Source organism: Neovison vison, chromosome 12 (genome assembly GCF_020171115.1).
Source record: "Neovison vison isolate M4711 chromosome 12, ASM_NN_V1, whole genome shotgun sequence".
Lineage (NCBI taxonomy): Eukaryota > Metazoa > Chordata > Mammalia > Carnivora > Mustelidae > Neogale > Neogale vison.
In genome coordinates this window covers 134,842,731-134,867,683 of record NC_058102.1, presented here as the reverse complement: position 1 = coordinate 134,867,683, position 24,953 = coordinate 134,842,731, and the positions used below count along the sequence as shown (strand labels likewise).

At 38.3% G+C, this 24,953-nt stretch overlaps 1 protein-coding gene across 1 annotated transcript in view; it reads right to left on the bottom strand.

Moving 5' to 3' along the window:
- Positions 1-756: 756 nt before the first annotated feature.
- The window catches only part of LOC122891185 (ankyrin repeat domain-containing protein 26-like), a 131,626-nt gene continuing 107,429 nt past the window's right edge, over positions 757-24,953 (bottom strand). Inside the window, exons 28-32 of the mRNA XM_044226676.1 lie at positions 24,433-24,603; positions 23,274-23,488; positions 20,943-21,171; positions 2,271-2,316; positions 757-977 (exon numbers count right to left, since the gene is read on the bottom strand). Of these exons, the coding sequence (XP_044082611.1) occupies positions 838-977; positions 2,271-2,316; positions 20,943-21,171; positions 23,274-23,488; positions 24,433-24,603 (801 nt within the window). The 3' untranslated portion in view covers positions 757-837. The remainder of the gene's footprint in view (positions 978-2,270; positions 2,317-20,942; positions 21,172-23,273; positions 23,489-24,432; positions 24,604-24,953) is intronic.

Here is a 24,953-nt window from a genome sequence, read left to right as displayed (position 1 = left end):
GGTAGGTAATCAGCTCACTTTGGGGTATAGGCTGAAAAGACGCCTCTTCCTACTTCCCCGCCATCTTGTCCCCCCTTCCTTATGATTTTAATAACACTTTCTTTTCTAGCTTATTATAAAAATATAATATGGAATACATATAACAAACAAAACTCAGGCTAATTAACTGTTTTTGTAAAAGTTAGTTTTCTGGTCAATAGCAGATTAGTACTCAAGTGCCTGGGGAGTCAAAAGTTATTCACATATTTCTGACTGCAAATGGTCAGTGCCCTTAACCCTTGCAATTATTCAAGGGCAACTGTATTAGAATTGTCTGATTGTCAAGGTTGTACAGTAGTTATGCGGAATGTACTGACTTGTAGGATATAAATGCTATGGGAATCAGGCATAATTTAACAATTGTCTTGCAAATGGTTCTGGGGTAAAAGTTCTTTTTTTTTTCTTCTAATTTTAAGACTCTTTGTCTTAAAATTAATGTCTGTCTAAATCTCTAGATTCATATGTAGTAATAAAAATTGGAAAATACCAAAAAGTTCTCAATTAACAAGACTGAAGTATTCATGAAAACTTGGTTGGTTGGGTGCTGTTTAGAAAGCTGGTATTTGGGCAGCCTGAAGCATGTAAAACCCAATAATGCTGATTTCCACATTAAAAAAAATCTGCTTAAAAGTTAATTAGCTACCAAGAAACATAGCTAAAATATTATATAAACTTTCATTACACACATGATCCAAAAATATTTTCCTTTAAGAAAGATTTTTGCATATCATCCATTTAATAGGAAACTATTAAAATGTTGTATAAACATCCAGTAAATAAATTTCTACTATTTATGTTTCAGATGCTATACTTTTTCTTCAGAAACTCTGAGTATTCTCTGTGTGATTTCAGTACGTCATCACAATTTATATGACTTTCAAAAGTAGATTCTAAATAGGTGGTCCCACCAGATGAGCCTGATTCAAATTCAGCAGCACCTGAAAAGAAAAAGAATTACAGTCTTTATCTAAAATACTTCATTCTTAACTAAAAGTTATTAAAAAAACAAAGTTGAAGCTTTATGAGTGTTATGAAGAATGAAAAACATCTAATACAACTACAATATAAAATACAAGATTACTTTTAAATCTATTTTGCTCACAGTTGCCCACTGAGGTAATTGCTATTGTGGATAAATATCAGAGCTTCTGTTTTTCTCATTACAAGATGATAACAGAGCCCACCCGTGAACAATCATGTACAACAGACTGAAAAAAATCAAACAGGCAATTTTCAGAGTTGAACATAAGAACGTACAGAAGGAAAACCCTAGTTTTCTATGAATATTGTCTGCTTTTTGGTGGAGGGGATATGTAAGCTGATACCTGAAGGACAGGGAAGAAGCATGCCAGGTGGAGGGAAGACGCATATACAAAGAACATACACAGAGAGTGAGGAAGAACACTTGTGGAATTGCAAGTAGTCAATGCTGAAGAGGTGCAAGAGCAAAGCAGCAGAGTAGGGTAAATGTTAGCGATAGAGAAGGCTGAAAAATCTGACAAGAACCAAACTGATGTGGGTGTTTTTATTCCATGTATGGAGCTTGGAATTTTATCCAATGGCAAAAGGTAAATCAATGACAAAATCAACGACTGGAGGTTTAAATGTCACCTGTCAAGTGACGGCTATTTGAACTATAATTGCTTAAGTAAGTATCACCTAAGACAAGACTGCTTTTTTTCTTTTTTTAAAAATTTTGGTTTTATATCATTAGCAGAAATAAGGATTTAAGAAAGTCCTCATAGGGGCACGTGGGTGGCTCAGTGGGTTAAAGCCTCTTCCTTGGGCTCGGGTCATGATCCCAGGGTCCTGGGATAGAGCCCCACGTTGGGCTCTCTGCTTAGTGGGGAGCCTGCTTCTCCCTCTCTCTGTGCCTGCCTATCTGCCTACTTGTGATCTCTCTGTCAAATAAACAAAATCTTAAAAAAAAAAAGAAAGTCCTCATATTCAGGTTGACAGTTCCAGAGGGATGGCAGAAGTGAAGGAAGATTACAGCTTGAAATAACATATAAATAGACATTTGGAGATTTTTTTTAAGTCTGAAAAATGATGACTAAATGAGGAATAAGTATGTTCCTCATTATGTTTATGTTTTACATTTTTATTAGATATATATATTAAAAAAATTAACATAGTACCTATTATCCAAACAATAGAAAGCAATGGATTTACCATTCATAGTTTATTTCAGATATCAATGACCATCTTAATTCAGAAATTTGGCAACATACCTTCTTCTAGTTCTCTAGTTATATTTTTTTCCAACTCTTGCTGCCTCTGAAATAAGTCAAATATTTATAATGTTCAAGTTAAACAAGACACATAATTGTAGGAATTATATATAGCTTATGAAATGTGAACTTAAAATAACACTATTAGAGATTAAAACTAAGTTAGGGATTGCTTAAATAGAAAGATAATCACATAAATAAAATAAATCCCTACTTATTTTAATCTTAGGTAACAGAAGAAAGAGATATAACACTATTTAGATAAATCTGAGAAAAAGTACAATTAATATTGGTCTATTAAATATACGTAATTTCTGGGAGAAGAGGAATATGGCAGAGGCATAGGGGGCCATAGTTTTGTCCAGTCCCTGGAATTCAGCTAGATAGCTTTCAAATCATTCTGAACACCTGTGAACTCAATCTGAGATCTAAGAAAAGAACTGTGATAATTCTACAAATAGAAAAGTGACCACATTCTGCAAGGTAGGAGGTGTGGAGTGGAGAAATGAATCCAAGGTGATACATGGGAAGATAAATTGTTGGGGGGATGCATAGACTGCTTATCAGAAAGTGATATAGTAGTGGTGTGCAAACAGGAACTTTTTTGTTTTTGTTTTTTTGTTAAGAGATTTTATTTATTTGAGAGAGAGAGAGAGACCACACGCACAAAGGGAGAAGCTGACTCTCCACCGAGCAGGGAGCCCAGTGGTGGGGCTTGATCCCAGACCATAACTTGAGACAAGAGCACAAACAGGAACTTTTATACGTATAATCTGATGAGGGACATCCCTGCTTGAAAAGCACTCAGGTGGAGAAGTGGGGTAGAATCCTAGGTAGAACTGCCTGATCTCGGGATCCCCGGGGTCACACAGAATGGGGTGCCTGAGTATGGGAGAGTTCCCAGGAGTTTCAGCAGGGAAACCAGCTGCAATCAAAGAGCGGAGGAGGGGGCTTTCAGCTCAGTGTTGCCATTAACCACAAACCCCAGACCATTGGGTAACCACTCTCAGAGCAGGGCCAAACATGCAGAAGAACCAGGACAAGACCTCCTCCCTCCCCCTAGAGGACTGGCATGAATGCAGCCACAGAAGACTGCAAAGTTTAGATACTCCAAAGGGGGTTGCATGGCTGAGATAAAAATGCTCAAAGGCTGGGTGTACACAGAGTGCATACAGAAACCAGGGAGACGAGAGTGTTTGACAGTTCTTCTGTGAGGGCACACTGAAGAGTGGAGGGTGCCTGCTTTCAGCTCAAGGGCTGGACACTGGGAGGCTCACATTTTTATTCTAATCCTCTCAAGCAGTGCAGAAAACCAGCAGGGAATGAAAGCCACAAAGAGGAATCTGGAGGCCCTAAATTAGCCTGGAACCCTGGCAAGGGCAGTGCAATACCATCAGGGCAAAGACCTCTGAGAATTAGCGCAACAGGCCCCTCCCCCAGAAAATCAGCAAGAACTTCCTGCTAGGATCAAGTTTAAGGAATCACAGACAACTGCAAAACTCTAGTGCTGGGGGAAAATACTATATAGAATCCGTGGCTCCTTAAACTTTCAAGTTTAATTTTCTTTTTCTTTTTCCATTACAATCAATTTCTCATTTTATCAACTCAGGTTTTTTAAACATTTTTAATTTTAATTTTTATAGTTACATCCTATCCTTTCATAGTGCTTAAATTTATTTTTGCATATATATATATATTTTTCTTTCTTTACAATTCTGGGATGTAGTTTCCTCTAAGAAACAGACCAAAATATACCCAGAATCTAGTGTATTGCTCTGTTCTCATCACCTGTCTGATTATATTTTTGCTTTGTAAATTTTTATTTAATTAATTAATTTATTTATTTATTTTGGTTTATAAAGATTATAGAGATTTGGTTTATAGAGATTATATTTCTCTGGGGTTGTTGTTGTTATTTTAGTATTTTGTTCTCTCATTTTCTATTCTTCTCTAGACAGAATGACTAGATGGAAAAACTCACCTGAAATAAGAGAACAGGAGGTACGACTGTCAGTTACCTAATCAGTATGGATATAACTAAATGGCAGAATTAGAGTTTAGGATAACAAGTATAAAAATACTAGCTGGGCTTGAACGAAGCACAAAAGACACTGGAGAATCCCTTTCTGGAGAAATAAAAGAACAAAAATATTACCAAGTTGAAATCAAAAGGTTATTAATGGGATGCAATAAAAAAAAATGGAGGCTTTACTTCTGGAAACAGTATGGAGGTTCTCCAAGAGTTAAATATATGATCTAGTAATTGTACTGCAAGGTATTTTCCCCAAAGATGCAAACATACTGATCTGAAGGGGCACCTGGACACCAATGTTTATAGAAGCAATCTCCAAAATAGACTAACTGTGGAAACAGCCCAAATGTCCATCAACAGATGAATGGATAAAGAAGATGTGGTCGGGGAGGAGTCAAGATGGCGGAGAAGTAGCAGGCTGAGACTACCTCAGCTAGCAGGAGATCAGCTAGAGAGCTTATCTAAAGAGTGCAAACACCTGCAAATCCATCGGCAGATCAAAGAGAAGAAGAACAGCAATTCTAGAAAGAGAAAAACCACCACTTTCTGAAAGGTAGGACTGGCAGAGAAGTGAATCCAAAGCGCCGGGAAGATAGACCCTGGGGGGAGGGGCCGGCTCCCGGCAAGCGGCGGAGCGACGGAGCACAAAATCGGGACATTTAAAAGTCTGTTCCGCTGAGGGACATCGCTCCAGAGGCTAAACCGGGGCGAAGCCCACGCGGGTTCAGCATGACCTCAGGTATCGCAGGGTCACAGAAGGATCGTGGGTGTCTGAGTGTCACAGAGCTTGCGGGTATTGGAGCGGGAAAGCCGGCTACAGAGACAGAGCCAACAGTAAGCTCGCAGTTCGGGGTTACCTTGAACCGGTCGCAGGCTCGGTGAGCTCGGAGTGCAGCCGGAGGTCAGGCAGACGGGAGTTACTGGGTGCTGTTCTCTGAGGGCGCACTAAGGAGTGGGGCCCCGGGCTCTCCGCTCCTCCAGGCCAGAGACCAGGAGGCCGCCATTTGTATTCCCGTCCTCCGGAACTCTACGGAAAGCGCTCAGGGAACAAAAGCTCCTGAAAGCAAACCCGAGCGGATTACTCAGCTCGGCCCCTGGTAAGGGTGGTGCAGTTCCGCCTGGGGCAAAGACACTTGAGAATCACTACACCAGGCCCCTCCCCCAGAAGATCAACAAGAAATCCAGCCAAGACCAAGTTCACCTACCAAGGAGTGCAGTTTCAATACCAAGGAGAGCAGTAGAATTCCAGAGGAGGAGAAAGCGAAGCACGGAACTCATGGCTTTCTCCCTGTGATTTTTGAGTCTTGCAGTTAAAGTAATTTTTTTCTTTTTCATTTTTTTCTCTTCTTTTCTTAATTTTTCTTAACTTTGGCCCTTTTCATTTTTAATGTTTTTTAACTAGTTTATCTAATATATATATATTTTCTTTTTCATACTTTTCTTTATTCGTTTTCTTTTTTAATTCCATTTTATTTTCCTTTCTTTTTTTTGAACCTCTTTTTATCCCTTCTCCCCACTCACGATTTGGGATCTCTTCTGATTTGGTTAAAGCATATTTTCCTGGGGTTGTTGCCACCCTTTTAGTATTTTACTTGCTCCTTCATATACTCTTATCTGAACAAAATGACAAGGCAGAAAAATTTACCACAAAAAAAAAGAACAAGAGGCAGTACCGAAGGCTAGGGACCTAATCAATACAGACATTGGTAATATGTCAGATCTAGAATTCAGAATGACAATTCTCAAGGTTCTAGCCGGGCTCAAAAAAGACATGGAAGATATCAGAGAAACCCTCTCCAGAGATATAAAAGCACTTTCTGGAGAAATAAAAGAACTAAAATCTAACCAAGTTGAAATCAAAAAACTATTAATGAGGTTCAATAAAACATGGAGGCTCTCACTGCTAGGATAAATGAGGCAGAGGAAAGAATTAGCGAAATAGAAGACCAAATGACAGAGAATAAAGAAGCTGAGCAAAAGAGGGACAAACAGCTACTGTACCACGAGGGGAGATTCGAGAGATAAGTGACATCATAAGATGAAACAACATTAGAATAATTGGGATTCCAGAAAAAGAAAGAGAGAGGGTAGCAGAAGGTATACTGGAGACAATTATTGGGGAGAATTTCCCCAATATGGCAAAGGGAACGAGCATCAAAATTCAGGAGGTTCAGAGAACGCCCCTCAAAATTAATAAGAAGAGGCCCACACCACGTCACCTGATAGTAAAATTTACAAGTCTTAGTGACAAAGAGAAAATCCTGAAAGCAGCCTGGGAAAAGAAGTCTGTAACATACAATGGCAATACAATGGCACTAAATTCATATCTCTCAATAGTTACCCTGAATGTTAATGGGCTAAATGCCCCAATCAAAAGACACAGGGTATCAGAATGGATAAAAAAACAAAGCCCATCTATATGTTGCCTCCAAGAAACTCATTTTAAGCCCTAAGACACCTCCAGAGTTAAAGTGAGGGGATGGAAAAGAATTTACCATGCTAATGGACATCAGAAGAAAGCAGGAGTGGCAATCCTTATATCAGATCAATTAGATTTTAAGCCAAAGACTATAGTAAGAGATGAGGAAGGACACTATATCATACTCAAAGGGTCTGTCCAAAGAGAAGATCTAACAATTTTAAATATCTATGCCCCCAACATGGGAGCAGCCAACTATATAAACCAATTAATAACAAAATCAAAGAAACACATCAAAAATAATATAATAATAGTCGGGGACCTTAACACTCCCCTCACTGAAATGGACAGATCATCCAAGCAAAAGATCAACAAGGAAATAAAGGCCTTAAACGACACACTGGACCAGATGGACATCACAAATATATCCAGAACATTTCATCCCAAAGCAACAGAATATACAATCTTCTATAGTGCACATGGAACATTCTCCAGAACAGATCACATCCTCGGTCCTAAATCAGGACTCAACCAGTATCAAAAGATTGGGATCATTCCCTGCATATTTTCAGACCACAATGCCCTAAAACTAGAACTCAGTCACAAGAGGAAATTTGGAAAGAACCCAAATACATGGAGACTAAACAGCATCCTTCTAAAGAATGAATGAGTCTAACAGGAAACTGAAGTAGAATTGATAAAATTCATGGAAACAAATGATAATGAAAACACAATGGTTTAAAATCTGTGGGACACAGCAAAGGCAGTCCTAAGAGGAAAATGTATAGCAATACAAGCCTTTCTCAAGAAACAAGAAAGTTCTCAAATATACAACCTAACCTTACACCTAAAAGAGCGTGAGAAAGAACAACAAAGAAAGCCTAAACCCAGCAGGAGAAGAGAAATCATAAAGATCAGAGCAGAAATCAATGAAATAGAAACTAAACAAACAATAGAACAAATCAACGAAATTAGGAGCTGGTTCTTTGAAAGAATTAATAAGATTGATAAACCCCTGGCCAGACTTATCAAAAAGAAAAGAGAAAGGACCCAAATAAATAAAATCATGAATGAAAGAGGAGAGATCACAACTAACACCAAAGAAATACAAACGATTATAAGAACATACTATGAGCACTCTACGCCAACAAATTTGACAATTTGGAAGAAATGGATGCATTCCTAGAAACATATAAACTACCACAACTGAACCAGGAAGAAATAGAAAGCCTGAACAGACCCATAACCAGTAAAGAGATTGAAACAGTCATTAAAAATCTCCAAACAAAAGCCCAGGGCCAGACAGCTTCCGGGGGGAATTCTACCAAACATTTAAAGAAGAATTAATTCCTATTCTCCTGAAACGGTTCCAAAAAATAGAAATGGAAGGAAAACTTCCAAACTCATTTTATGAGGCCAACATCACCTTGATCCCAAAACCAGACAAGGATCCCATCAAAAAAGAGAGCTATAGACCAATATCCTTGATGAACACAGATGCGAAAATTCTCACCAAAATACTAGCCTATAGGATTCAACAGTACAATAAAAGGATTATTCACCACGACCAAGTGGGATTTATTCCAGGGCTGTAAGGTTGGTTCAACATCTGCAAATCAGTCAGTGTGATACAACACATCAAGAAAAGAAAGAACAAGAACCATATGATACTATCAATAGATGCTGAAAAAGCATTTGACAAAGTACAGCATCCCTTCCTGATCAAAACTCTTTAAAGTGTAGGGATAGAGAGCACACACCTCAATATCATCAAAGCCATCTATGAAAAACCCACCGCAAATATCATTCTCAATGGAGAAAAACTGAAAGCTTTTCCGCTAAGGTCAGGAACACGGCAGGGATGTCCATTATCACCACAGCTATTCAACACAGTACTAGAAGCCCTAGCCTCAGCAATCAGACAACAAAAGGAAATTAAAGGCATCCAAATCGGTAAAGAAGAAGTCAAACTATCACTCTTCACAGATGATATGATACTATATGTGGAAAACCCAAAAGACTCCACTCCAAAGCTGCTAGAACTTGTACAGGAATTCAGTAAAGTGTCAGGATATAAAATCAATGCACAGAAATCAGTTGCATTTCTATACACCAACAACAAGACAGAAGAAAGAGAAATTAAGGAGTCAATCCCATTTACAATTGCACCCCAAACCATAAGATACCTAGGAATAAACCTAACCAAAGAGGCACAGAATCTATACTCAGAAAACTATAAAGTACTCATGAAAGAAATTGAGGAAGACACAAAGAAATGGAAAAATGTTCCATGCTCCTGGATTTGAAGAATAAATATTGTGAAAATGTCTATGCTACCTAAAGCAACCTACACATTTAATGCAATTCCTATCAAAGTACCATCCATCTTTTTCAAAGAAATGGAACAAATAACCCTTAATATTTATATGGAACCAGGAAAGACCTCGAATAGCCAAAGGAATATTGAAAAAGAAAGCCAAAGTTGGTGGCATCACAATTCCAGACTTCAAGCTCTATTACAAAGCTGTCATCATCAAGACAGCATGGTATTGGCACAAAAACAGACACGTAGATCAATGGAACAGAATAGAGAGCCCAGAAATAGACCATCAACTCTATGGTCAACTAATCTTCGACAAAGCAGGAAAGAATGTCCAATGGAAAAAAGACAGCCTCTTCAATAAATGGTGTTGGGAAAATTGGACAGCCACATGCAGAAAAATGAAATTGGACCTTTTCCTTACACCACACATGAAAATAGACTCAAAATGGATGAAGGACCTCAATGTGAGAAAGGAATCTATCAAAATCCTTGAGGAGAACACAGGCAGCAACCTCTTCGACCTCAGCCACAGCAACATCTTCCTAGGAACATCGCCAAAGGCAAGGGAAGCAAGGGCAAAATGAACTATTGGGATTTCATCAAGATCAAAAGCTTTTTCACAGCAAAGGAAACAGTTAACAAAATCAAAAGACAACTGAAAGAATGGGAGAAGATATTTGCAAACGACATATCAGATAAAGGACTAGTGTCCAAAATCTATAAAGAGCTTAGCAAACTCAACACGCAAAGAACAAATAATCCAATCAAGAAATGGACAGAGGACATGAACAGACGTTTCTGCAAAGAAGACATCCAGATGGCCAACAGACACATGAAAAAGTGCTCCATATCACTCGGCATCAGGGAAATACAAATCAAAACCACAATGAGATATCACCTCACACCAGTCAGAATGGCTAAAATCAACAAGTCAGGAAATGACAGATGCTGGCGAGAATGCGGAGAAAGGGGAACCCTCCTACACTGTTGGTGGGAATGCAAGCTAGTGCAACCACTCTGGAAAACAGCATGGAGGTTCCTCAAAATGTTGAAAATAGAACTGCCCTATGACCCAGCAAGTGCACTACTGGGTATTTACCCTAAAGATACAAACGTAGTGATCCAAAGGGGCACGTGCACCCGAATGTTTATAGCAGCAATGTCCACAATAGCCAAACTATGGAAAGAACCTAGATGTGCATCAACAGATGAATGGATAAAGAAGATGGGGTATGGGGTGCCTGGGTGGCTCAGTGGGTTAAGCCGCTGCCTTCGGCTCAGATCATGGTCTCAGGGTCCTGGGATCGAGTCCCGCATCAGGCTCTCTGCTCAGCAGGGAGCCTGCTTCCCTCTCTCTCTCTCTGCCCGCCTCTCCATCTACTTGTGATTTCTCTCTGTCAAATAAGTACACAAAATCTTTAAAAAAAAAAAAAGAAGAAGTGGTATATATACACAATGGAATACTATGCAACCATCAAAAGAAATGAAATCTTGCCATTTGCGACAACATGGATGGAACTAGAACGTATCATGCTCAGCGAAATAAGTCAAGCAGAGAAAGACAACTATCATATGATCTCCCTGATATGAGGAAGTTGTGATGCAACATGGGGGCTTAAGTGGGTAGGAGAAGAATAAATGAAACAAGATGGGATTGGGAGGGAGACAAACCATAAGTGACTCTTAATCTCACAAAACAAACTGAGGGTTGCTTGGGGCAGGGGGGTGGGAGAAGGGGGGTGGGGTTATGGACATTGGGGAGGGTATGTGCTTTGGTGAGTGCTGTGAAGTGTGTAAACCTGGCGATTCACAGACCTGTACTCCTGGGGATAAAAATATATGTTTATAAAAAATAAAAAAATTTAATAAGAAAAAGAAGATGTCTCCATCAGAAAGGATGAATACCCAACTTTTGTAGCAACATGGACGGGACTGGAAGAGATTATGCTGAATGAAATAAGTCAAGCAGAGAGAGTCAATTATCATATGGTTTCACTTATTTGTGGAGCATAACAAATAGCATGGAGGACAAGGGGCGTTAGAGAGGAGTAGGGAATTTGGGTAAATTGGAAGGGGAGGTGAACCATGAGAGACTATGGATTCTGAAAAACAGTCTGACTGGTTTGAAGTGGCGGGGGAGGTTGGGGGTACCAGGTGGTGGGCATTATAGAGGGCACGGCTTGCATGGAGCACTGGGTGTGGTGAAAAAATAATGAATAATGTTTTTCTGAAAATAAATAAATCGAAAAAAAAATTTAAAAAAAGATGTGGTGTATTACAAATGAAATATTACAAAGCCATCAAAAAGGATGAGCTCTTTACAATTTACATTGATGTGGATGGAAACGAGCGTACTATACTGAGAGAAATAAGTCAATCACAGAAAGGCAATTATCATATTGTTTCATACATATGGGGAATATAAGAAAAAGTGCATAGAATCATAGGGGAAGGTAGGGAAAACTAAATGGAAGAAATCAAAGAGGGAGACAAATCATGATGAGAGACTCTTAACTATTGGAAACAGACATTTGCTGAAGGGGAGGTGGGATGGGGGTAGGGGTAATTGGGTGATGGGCATGAAGGAGGGCATGTGATGTGTAGAGCACTGGGTATTACATACAACTGATGGTTAACTGAACACTATATCTGAAACTGATATATCATATATCAGCTAATTGAATAGAAATTTAAAAAAATTCATCACGTACATAATGGGTAATGGAGAAATAAAACCCTACTTATCTTTTACACACTTACTGAGCTATAATTAACTAATAAATATTAACTATTTCAAATTTTAAAAATTGGAGGCTCTAACTGCTAGGATAAATGACACAGAAAGGAGAAGTAGTGACAAAGAAGACAAAATGATGGAGAATAAAGAAGTTGAGAAAAAAAAGAGAGATAAACAATTACTGGATCAGTAATTCAAGGGGAGGGGAGAATTCAAGAGATAAGTGATACCATAAAGCAAAACAATATTAGAATACTGGGATCCCAGAAGAGGAGGAAAGGGTGTGTGGAAGAAGGTATATCTGAGAAATTACAGCAGAGAACATCTATAACCCGTGGAAGAAAAAAGTCATTCAAATCCAGGAGGCACAGAGAAACCCCTTCAATTTCAATAAGAATAGGCCAACACTTTGATATATAGTAGTGAAGCTTGCAAATTTCAGAGAAAAAGAGAAAATCCAGAGAGCAGCTCAGGACATGCCAGAAAGGACTGGCATGGTATAGTCAGGGTGCTAAACCAGAAAAATATGCAGCCAAGAATACGTTACCAGCAAGGCTGTCATTCAAAATAGAAGGAGAGATAAAGAGTTCCCAGGACAGAAAGAAATTAAAAAATTTGTGACCTCCACACCAGCCCTGCAAGAAATACTAAAGGGAATCCTGCAAGCAAAGAGAGAGCCCCAAAGTGTCATAGACCAGAAAGGAATAGAGACAATGTACAGAAACAATGATATTACAGGTAATACAATGGCACTCAATTCATATCTTTCAATAGTTAGCCTGAAAGTAAATGGGCCACATTCCCCAATCCAAAGACACAAGGTATCAGATTGGATAAAAAAGCAAGACCCATCAATATGCTGTCTGCAAGAGACTCATTTTAGACCCAATAACACCTCCAGATTGAAAGTGAGGAGGTGGAAAACCATTTACTGTGCTAATGGACATCAAAAGAAAGCTGGGCTGGCAATCCTTTTATCAAATTAGATTTTTTTTCAATTTATTTATTTTCAGAAAAACATTATTCATTATTTTTTCACCACACCCAGTGCTCCATGCAAGCCGTGCCCTCTATAGTACCCACCACCTGGTACCCCAACCTCCCCCCCCCGCCACTTCAAACCCCTCAGATTGTTTTTTCAGAGTCCATAGTCTCTCATGGTTCACCTCCCCTTCCAATTTACCCAAATTCCCTACTCCTCTCTTACACCCCTTGTCCTCCATGCTATTTGTTATGCTCCACAAATAAGTGAAACCATATGATAATTGACTCTCTCTGCTTGACTTATTTCACTCAGCATAATCTCTTCCAGTCCCGTCCATGTTGCTACAAAAGTTGGGTATTCATCCTTTCTGATGGAGGCATAATACTCCATAGTGTCTATGGACCACATCTTCCTTATCCATTCTTCCGTTGAAGGGCATCTTGGTTCTTTCCATAGTTTGGCGACTATGGCCATTGCTGCTATAAACATTGGGGTACAGATGGCCCTTCTTTTCACGACATCTGTATCTTTGGGGTAAATACCCAGGAGTGCAATGGCAGGGTCATAGGGAAGCTCTATTTTTAATTTCTTGAGGAATCTCCACACTGTTCTCCAAAGAGGCTGCACCAACTTGCATTCCCACCAACAGTGTAAGAGGGTTCCCCTTTCTCCACCTCCTCTCCAACACATGTTGTTTCCTGTTCTGTTAATTTTGGCCATTCTAACTGGTGTAAGGTGATATCTCAATGTGGTTTTAATTTGAATCTCCCTAAGGGCTAATGATGATGAGCATTTTTTCATGTGTCTGATAGCCATTTGTATGTCTTCATTGGAGAAGTGTCTGTATCAAACTAGATTTTAAGCCAAAGGCCATCATAAGAGATGTGGAAGGACGCTATCATAATTAAAGGGTCTCTCCAAAAAGAAGATCTAACAATTGTCAAGATTTATGCCCCAACATGGGAGCAGTCAATTACATAAGCCAACTAATAACAAAATTAAAGAAACACATCGAACATGATACAATAAATAGTAGGGGACTTTTACACCTCACTCACTGCAATGGACCAGTCATCTAAGCAGATCAACAAGGACACAAGGGCTTTGAATGACACACTGGACCAGATGGGCTTCACAGATATATTCAGAGCATTCCATCTTAAAGCCACAGAATACACATTCTTCTCCTGTGCACATGGAGCTTTCTCCAAAAGAGATCACATATTGGGTCACAAATCAGGTTTCAACCGGTACCAAAAGTCTGTGATCATTCCCTGCATATTTCCAGACCACAGTCCCTTGAAACGTGAACTCAATCACAAGAGGAAATTTGAGAAAAACTAAAAAACATGGACTCTAAAGAGCATCCTATTAAAGAATGCATGGGTCAACCAGGAAATTAACAAACAAGTAAAAGAATTCATGGAAACAAAGGAAAATGAATACACAACTGCTCAAAATCTTTGGGATGCAGCCAAGGAAGTCCTGAAGAGGGAAGTATAGAGCGATACAAGCCTTTCTCAAGAAACAAGAAAGGTCCTAAATACACAACCTAACCTTCCACCTACAGGAGCTGGAGAAACAACAGCAAAGAAAGCCTAAATCCAGCAGGAGAAGAGAATTAATAATGACCAGAGCAGAAATAAAAGAAATAGAAACCGAAAGTACAGTAGAATATAGCAACAAAACTAGGAGCTACCTCTTTGAAAGAAGTAATAAGATCGATAAACCCCTGACCAGACTTTGCAAAAAGAAAAGAAAAAGGACCGAAATTAATAAAATCATGAATGAAAGAAGAGAGATCACAACCAACACCAAGGAAACACAAACAATTTTAAGAACGTATAATAAACAACTACTTGCCAACAAATTAGGCAATCTGGAAGAAATGGTAAGAGAAAAACCTGAACAGACCCATAATCAGCAAGGAAACGGAAACAGTCATCAAAAATCTCCCAAAAAACAAAACTCCAGGACCCGATGGCTTCCCTGGACAGTTCAACCAAACATTTAAAGAGGCATTAATACCTATTCTTCTGAAGCTATCTCAAAAAATAAAAACGACGGAAAACTTCCAAACTCTTTCTATGAGGCCAGCATTACCTTGATCCCAAAACCAGACAAAGACCCCGACAAAAAGGAGAATTACAGACCAATATTGCTGATGAACACGGATGCAAAAATTCTCACCAAGATACTAGCCAACAGGATCCAACAGTACATTGAAAGGATTATTCACCGTGACCAAGTAGGATTTATTCCTGGTCTGCAAGGGTGGTTCAACATCTGCAAATCAATCAGTGTGACACCATACATTAATAAAAGAAAGGACAAGAACCATATGATACTCTCAATAGATGCAGAAAAACCACCTGACAAAGTACATCATCCCTTCTTGATTAAAACTCTTCATGGTGCAGGGATAGAGGGAACATACCTCAATATCATAAAAGCCATCTACAAAAAGTCCACAGTGAGTATCATTTTCAATGGGGAAAAACTGAGAGCTTTACCCCTAAGGTCAGGAACACGGCAGGGATGACCACTCTCACCACTGTCGTTCAACTAGTACTGGAAGTCCTAGCCTCAGCAATCAGACACAAATGAAATAAAGGCATCTGAATCAGCAAGAAGTCAAACTCTCACTCCTCGCAGATGACGTGACACTCTACGTAGAAAACTCAAAAGACTCCATCCAAAAATTGTTAGAAGTCCTACAGGAATTCAGCAAAGCGGCAGGATATAAAATCAATGCACAGAAATCAGTTGCATTTCTATACACCAACAATGAGATAGAAGAAAGAGAAATTAAGGAGTCAAACCCACTTACAATTGCACCGAAAACCATTAAGATACCTAGGAATAAACCCAAACAAAGAGGCAAGGGATTGGTACTCTGAAAACCATAGAACACTCATGAGAGAAACTGACGAAGACCCAAAGAAATTGCAAAAACCTTTCATGCTCATAGATTGGAAGAAAAAATACTGTAAAAATGTCTATGCTTCCCAGAGCAATCTATACATTCAACGCAATCCCTATCAAAATACCATCAACATTTTTTCAGAGCTGGTACAAATATTCCTAAAATTTGTATGGAACCAGAAAAGATCCCAAATGGCCAAAGGAATGTTGAAAAAGATAACCAAAGCTGGTGGCATCACAATTCCAGACTTCAAGCTCTATGACCAAGCTGTCATCATCAAGACAGTATGGTATTGCCACAAAAACACATGCATAGATTAAAGAGCCCAGAAATGGACCCTCAACTCTATGGTCAACTAATCTGTGACAAAGCAGAAAAGAATGTCCAATGGAACAAAAGAAAGTCATTCCAACAAATGGTGTTGGGAAAACTGGACAGCCACAAGCAGAAGAATGAAACTGGACCATCTTGTCACCCTACATTAGACCCCATTTGGGGCATAAAAATAAGATTCAAAATGGATGTAAGACCTAAATGTGAGACAGGAACCCATCAAAATCCTAGAAGAGAACCCAGGTTGTATTCTCTCTGGCTTTGGCCAAAGCAACTTCTTGCTAGACACGTCTCCAAAGGCAAGGGAAACAAAGACTTCATCAAGATAAAAAGGTTTTGCATAGCAAAGGAAACAACTGACAACACTAAAAGATGACCTACAGAATGGAAAATGGTATTTGTAATTGACATATCAGATAAGGGGTAGTATCCAAAATCTATAAAGACTTATCAAACTCAACACCCAAAGAACAATCCAGTCAAGAAATGGGTAGAAGAAATGAACAGACATTTCTCAAAGAAGACACACAAATGGGCAACAGATTTGAAAAAATGCTCAGCATCACTTGGCATCAGGGAAATAAATATAAATCAAAAGCACAATGAGATATCACCTCACACCTGTCAGAATGGCTAAAATGAACAAGTCCGGAAACAACAGATGTTGTCAGGCATGCAGAGAAAGCAGAAGCCTCTTATACTATTGGTGGGAATGTAAACTGGTGCAGGCACTCTGGAAAACAGTATGGTGGTTCCTCAAAGAGCTGAAAAGAGAGTTACCCAATGACCCAGCAATTGCACTACTATGGATTTACCCCAAAGATATAAATATATTGATCCAAAGAGGCATCTGCACCCCAATGTTTATATCAGCAATTTTATTGATTTATTTATTTGAGACAGAATGAGAGATAGCACGAGTGGGGGAAGAGGCAGAGGGGGAGGAAACAGCAGACTCCCCACTTAGCAGACAACCTGCAGTGGGGCTCTATCCCAGGACCAAGGAATCATGAGTTAAGCTGAAGGCAGTCACTTAACCAACTAAGCCACCCAGGCACCCCTCAGTACCCTACATTAGACACCTTTTGGGGCATTCAATGAGAGGGTACCTTTTATAAGAAAGGTCTAAGTAAGAAAATTCTAGATGGGAATGCTTGTAATATACAGCTGACCGTTGACCAACATGGGTTTGAAGGGTGCAGGTCTACTCTACTTACACATGGACTTTTTTTGATACAGTATTTTAGTGTAGTTTCTCTTGTGTTTTTCTCAATAACATTTTTTCTATAGCTTTATTATGAGAATATAGTATATAATACATGTAATGTAAAAAAAACTGTGTTAATGAACTATTTATGTTATCAGTAAGGCTTCCAGTCACCAGTAGGCTATTAGTAGTTTGTTTTTTTAGATACCATGCAGAAGTGAAATCATATGGTATATGCCTTTCTCTGCATTATTTCACTTAGCAAAATACTAGGTCTACCAATGTTGTCACAAATGGCAAGATCCCATTCTTTTTTATAGCTGAATAAATACTTCATTGTATATGTATCACACATCTTCTTTATCTGTTCATCTATTGATGGACACTGAGGTTGCTTCCATACTTTGGTTATTGTAAATAATGTTTCAAAAAACATAGGGGTGCACATAACTTTTAAAATTAGTGTTTTCATTTTCTTTGGGTAAATACCCAGTAGTGGAATTGCTGAATGGTACTGCATTTCTATTTTTAATTTTTTGAGGAATCATACCACTTTTGGACAATAACATTATATTCAGGCCTTATAAAATTAGTAATATGACAACATTACTAGACAGCCTTGTAAAATTAATAACTCAATACCACTTGATGGGAGAAACTTTTACTGAAGCAATTTTATAAAGCATTAATAAATACTATGTAACATATAAGACACCTTTTTATATGACATGACTTAAGGAATTACCAGTGTGATGTTATTGTCTTTTCCCCAAAAGCTTATCCTAAATATTTACTTCTGTGACCTTTATTTCCAAGTGAGAACTGTGTTTAGATGGTGGAAATAGCTTGAAGTCCACTAATAAGGAGAACACATTTGCAATTTTATTTATACTTTTCCACTTATCAAAAAAAATAGGAGGGTAAGAAAATTATACACAGAAAAACAACGTGATATGTATCAGCAAATATTAATTCAAAGAATTATTAACGAAGAATTTTCTCATAAATGTTAGTTTGAAAACTATGGCTCATAGAAATCTAAGGGTCCCCTTGGACACAGCAGGATTGAGGGACAAGGAAGTCTACAGGTGTAGTCTTATCTCGCCTTTAGCTAAACAGCTCTACTTGTCTCTGTTTTATATAATACAGTTTAATGCAAAAAAAAAAAAAGATAAGTTCTATTCTTTGGAAAAAACAATTTTTCCCCAGAGGTATAAAAGTCACTAACTTAGTCAACGTCCCTAATTTCACGTAAGAGACAAAAAGGCCTCGGAGAGATTGTAATTTCCCTGAGGTCAAAAAACCACCTAGTTGCAGGCCAGGAATGTGTTTTAGTTACTTCCTCATATTCAGGTATGGAATCAGAAGAGACCCCGAATCGCTAAGGAAATGTTGAAAAACAAAAATAAAGCTGGCGGCATCACCTTACCTGATTTCAAGTTTTATTACAAAGCTGTGATCACCAAGACAGCATGGTACTGGCATAAAAACAGACACATAAACCAGTGGAACAGAGTAGAGAGCCCAGATATGGACCCTCAACTCTATGGTCAATTAATCTTCGACAAAACAGGAAAAAATATACAGTAGAAAAAAGACAGTCTCTTCAATAAATGGTGCTGCGAAAACTGGACAGCTATATGTAGAAGAATGAAACTCGACCATTCTCTTACACCGTACACAAAGATCAACTCAAAATGGATAAAAGACCTCAACGTGAGACAGGAATCCATCAGAATCTTAGAGGAGAACATAGGCAGTAATCTCTTTGATATCAGCCACAGCAACTTCTTTCAAGATACGTCTCCAAAGGCAAAGGAAACAAAAGCGAAAATAAACTTCTGGGACTTCATCAAAATCAAAAGCTTCTGCACAGCAAAGGAAACAGTCAACAAAACAAAGAGGCAACCCACGGAATGGGAGAAGATATTTGCAAATGACAGTACAGACAAAAGGTTGATATCCAGGATCTATAATGAACTCCTCAAACTCAACCCACACGAAACAGACAAACACATCAAAAAATGGGCAGAAGATATGAACAGACACTTCTCCAATCAAGACATACAAATGGCTATCAGACACATGAAAAAATGCTCATCATCATTAGCCCTCAGGGAGATTCAAATTAAAACCACATTGAGATATCACCTTACACCAGTTAGAATGGCCAAAATTAACAAAACAGGAAACAACATGTGTTGGAGAGGATGTGGAGAAAGGGGAACCCTCTTACACTGTTGGTGGGAATGCAAGTTGGTGCAGCCTCTTTGGAGAACAGTGTGGAGATTCCTCAAGAAATTAAAAATAGAGCTTCCCTATGACCCTGCAATTGCACTCCTGGGTATTTACCCCAAAGATACAGATGTCGTGAAAAGAAGGGCCATCTGTACCCCAATGTTTATAGCAGCAATGGCCACAGTCGCCAAACTATGGAAAGAACCAACATGCCCTTCAACGGACGAATGGATAAGGAAGATGTGGTCCATATACACTATGGAGTATTATGCCTCCATCAGAAAGGATGAATACCCAACTTTTGTAGCAACATGGACGGGACTGGAAGAGATTATGCTGAGTGAAATAAGTCAAGCAGAGAGAGTCAATTATCATATGGTTTCACTTATTTGTGGAGCATAAAAAATAGCATGGAGGACAAGGGGCGTTAGAGAGGAGTAGGGAATTTGGGTAAATTGGAAGGGGAGGTGAACCATGAGAGACTATGGACTCTGAAAAACAGTCTGAGGGGTTTGAAGTGGCGGGGGGATGGGAGGTTGGTGTACCAGGTGGTGGGTATTATAGAGGGCACGGCTTGCATGGAGCACTGGGTGTGGTGAAAAAATAATGAATACTGTTTTTCTGAAAATAAATAAATTGGAAAAAAAATTGAAATAGAAGTGTTATAAGTTTTAAAAAATGCTCCAAGTAAGACAACAATTAAGGATGTACTCTCAGGTAAGAAAATGACAACAATTACAACTTAAAAAGAAAAATTAATCTTTTAGCATTACAAGTTTATTTAATTCATAAAAAGGACTTATCGTGGATTCTTTTAAATGATAAATATCCATATTTGATTAAGTGTTTGGATTCTTATTGTTGACTTATACATCGGGGTGGGAAAAATGGGTAACAGCAAACTTTAAAATTGTTATGAACAACTGCCAACCAGGAAATTAGTCAAAGCATCTAAGTATAGATTTCATTCGTGAGCAATAATATTTACTTTCTAAAATCGAATTTAGATGTAAGTTTTCAAGAAATTTACAATGTGTCCATTTTGAGGTGCCGGGGTAACTTAGTCAAGTGTCTGACTCTTGTTTTCGGCTCAGGTTATGATCTTAGGGTTGTGAGACTGGGCCCCATGTAGGGTACCACACTCAGCAGGAAGTCTGCTTGAGAATCTCACACTCTCTCCCCCTCTTGTACACTCTCTCTCTAAAATAAATAAAATCTTGAAAAAATAATAAATATGTCAGTTTAGTTTTAATTATTGAATAAAGATAATAATAGGTATCTCTTGAAAGAGCTCCAGGAACAAAGAAAATAATCAAAATTTATGTCTCATTTCTTTATCAGCAAAAATAATTATGACATTTACTTAGTATGTAATAGTTAGCTAAGCAACTCAGAATCTTACCAAATGAAAAACAAAAATTATATGAGAAATCTGAAACCCAAGGAAAAAAAGGTAAGATAATATAACTAACCTTGAACAAGAAAGTCTCAATGTCATTACTTGAACGCCATGAGTTTGAGGTAGGAACCACCACGTTTTCTCTTAGAGCAACATTTCTATTGAATAGTGAACTATTATTAACATTTCTACCATAAGGCAGATGTAGGGCTGGCCTCATATTAATAGTGTCAAGCAAAGTTTGCTTTTGCTGTTTCTCCACCAGAAGTTTGGTACTGGTCTCTGCCAGCCTCTCACTAGTCCTGTTAGGATTACAAAACACAATACTTAGTATTTCATTTCTCCCCAAATCAGTCCTAAATTACTTGCATTTTTTTAAGTCTCCATAATAGTAAACAAAATGTGCCATTAAATAGTGTTTTAACATAATAAATGTGACAGAGCAGACCTACTATGTATAATTATAGGTTTAAAACTGTTCTAAAGAAGTCCATGTATCTCTAGGGTTCCTACCTAACAAGTAATTCAAATTAAGGAGAGAGAGAAATGGCTATCAGTGATGTCCACGGCCTAACAGGTTATACCTGCTGCCTTCTGGAATAGTTGTACTTAAAAGATTCTTGGGGATGCCATGATACATACTTATATTTAGTAAACCAGTTTAGAGCTGCAAAAATAAACCATCCTGGGGGGTCTGGGTGGCTCAGTCGGTTAACCATCTGCCTTCAGCTCAGGACAGGACCCCATAGTCCTGGAATTGAGCCCCATACTGGGCTCCCTGCTCAGCGGGAAGCCTGCTTCTCCCTCACCCTCTGCCTGCTGCTCCCCTCTGCTTGTGCTCACTTGCTCTCTCTCTCTCTGTCAAATAAATATGACAAGGGGCGTTAGAGAGGAGAAGGGAATTTGGGTAAATTGGAAGGGGAGGTGAACCATGAGAGACTATGGACTCTGAAAAACAATCTGAGGGGTTTGAAGTGGCAGGGGGGGTGGGAGGTTGGGGTACCAGGTGGTGGGTATTATACAGGGCACAGCTTGCATGGAGCACTGTGTGTGGTGAAAAAAAATAATGAATAATGTTTTTCTGAAAATAAATAAATTTTTAAAAAAGTTTAAAAAAATAAATATGCCCTTCAATGCATGAACGGATAAGGAAGATGTGGTCCATATACACTATGGAGTATTATGCCTCCATCAGAAAGGACAAATATCCAACTTTTGTAGCAACATGGACGGGACTGGAAGAGATTATGCTGAGTGAAATCAGTCAAGCAGAGAGAGTCAATTATCATATGGTTTCACTCATTTGTGGAGCATAACCAATAGCATGGAGGACAAGGGACGTTAGAGAGGAGTAGGCAATTTGGGTAAATTGGAAGGGGAGGTGAACCATGAGAGACTATGGACTCTGAAAAACAGTCTGAGGGGTTTGAAGTGGCGGGGGGGGTGGGAGGTTGGGGTACCAGGCGGTGGGTATTATAGAGGGCACAGCTTGCATGGAGCACTGGGTGTGGTGAAAAAATAATGAATACTGTTTTTCTGAAAATAAATAAATTGGGAAAAAATAAAAATAAAATAAAATAAAATAAAAATAAATAAAAAATAAATATGTAAAATCTTTAAAGGAAAATAAAAATTTTAAAAATCCCTCAAAGACATTTTTCAAATATTGGCTTTCACCACTCTTGTATATTTCACACATTACCTCAGAGAGATTGAGCATTTGGCACTGAGAAAAAATTTAGATGAACAATGGCTAGAGAACTAGTAGATGGCAGAGCCATGATCAGAAAGAACTGAAACAGCTCCAGAAGCAATTAGGTTATAACACAGATACCAGGGTACTGGAGGTGGAATCTACCATTTCCAACTTGACCTTTTGGGTTAAAGATGTACTCTTCCAAAAATAAACTAACATTAATAAATAAATATTATAGCGGGGGGATGGGAGGTCGGGGTACCAGGTGGTGGGTATTATAGAAGGCACGGCTTGCATGGAGCACTGGGTGTGGTGAAAAAATAATGAATACTGTTTTTCTTTCTTTTTTTTTTTTTAAAGATTTTATTTATTTGTCAGAGAGAGGGAGAGAGAGCGAGCACAGGCAGACAGAGAGGCAGGCAGAGGCAGAGGGAGAAGCAGGCTCCCCGCCAAGCAAGGAGCCCCATGTGGGACTTGATCCCAGGACGCTGGGATCATGACCTGAGCTGAAGGCAGCTGCTTAAGCAACTGAGCCACCCAGGCGTCCCTGAATACTGTTTTTCTTAAAATAAATAAATTGGAGAAAAAAAATTATACTATCTAGTTGGCTTTCACTTACTACTGATCTCATGAACGTGGCTCCAAAAAATTATGGTTTAGAGGCAAATTAATAAGCTAACTCTACTTTCTATGATTGTTTTAACTTACTTGTTCAGTTCATTTGTCAATGACATTCGATGTGTTACTTCTTCTAGGTAGAGATGCTTGTATATGTCCAATTCTGTTTTAGTAACGTCTTGAAAACTTTTCATTTTGGATAATTCAAATTCCAGCTCTTTAATTCTGAGTTCCATTTGACTTCTTACTGAAGCATTATTATTTTCTCTTAACTGTGCTACGCTTTCTTGAAATGCTACTTGCGTCTAAAGCAAATTAAAAGCATAGTTTTAAAATTGTTACAACCTGGGTAATTACAGTATATTTCTTTCTTTTAGTTTTGTGTCAATGATTCAGAGAGCAATTTTTAAAATGGAAAAAAAAGCTGAAATGTAAAATATTTATCATTAATGTGAAATTGAATTAAATGTGAATAATGTTCATTCTTACATTAGAACTCATGCAATCTGATAATTCAAAGAGTAATAAAATCATTTAAATTTTTTAAAAAGTGAACAATACAACTTCAGAATAATCGAGGTACCTGGGGTGCCTGGCTGACTCAGTCATCTGAGTGCTTGACTCTTGTTTTCTGCTCAGATTGTGATCTCAGTGTCCTGAGAGAAAGCCCTGTGTCCTACTCAGCATGAAATATGCCTGGAATTTTCTCTCTACCTGTCCATCCCCCACTCATGCTTTCCAAATAAATAAATAAGATATTTAATATAAAGAAAAGGAATAATCCAAGTATGGTACCATTTCTTTTCTGTAGGAATGCCCAGAATGGAGCCCAAACAAGCAACTGACTGAGCCACCCATGTACCCCATGGTCAAAATTTTTAAAGCACAGTTTTTTTCTTTTCCTCTCAATAGCCTTGTTTTATACTAACTGGTCTTAAAAAATAAAATGACTTTCTACTGTGAATCATTCTGAAAGATCAATTTAGTGTGAATAATAATGAAAACTGAAATTTTTAAAGGGAAGGAACAAATGCTTTCAGAAATTTACCAAATTGCTATAAAGGAAGTAGAGGAAAACTCTACACTGCATATAACCAAAATGTAATTTGCAGTAAAATGAATTAAAGCATTTTATAGACAAATAAATTAATCTCTAAAAATAGATCGACTTCTTTTAATTTTTTTCTACGTTCAGTCTTGTCCTTTCTTCAAAATCCCGTTTATATTGTTCTATTTTACTATATCCTACCACGTTGCCTTCTACACAACTTCTGAGGTTTACTTCTTGTTGTTCCAACTTCTTTTTATTCTTCTCTAGCTTTTCACATTTCATCTGTATTTCTTTCATAGATGATAACTCCTGAATAAGAACCTGGTTTCTTGAAGACATAGTTTCCAGTTTTGCTGTAAGATCATCAACCTGCATGAATAAAATAATACAGTTTGGAGGCAGAGTGAAAAGAGTCTAATGCAAAAATAAGACCCCAATTTTTTTTCTAAGATTTTAAATCTCTGCACCAAACATGGGGCTTAACTCACACCCCCAAGATCAAGAGTCACATACATTACTGACTGCTCCGGGCAGGTGCTCAGATTTTAAAATAAGTTCATTTTCAATAAAATGTTATCTATATTCCAGTACGGTCTTGGAATGCGGAACCTCAAATAACTCAGAAAATGAAGAACAAAATTCAAACCACTAGGAGTTGCTAAAATCTATCTCTGCTGTCATCCTCTTTGCCACACATTTGTATTTAATATTTATACTTT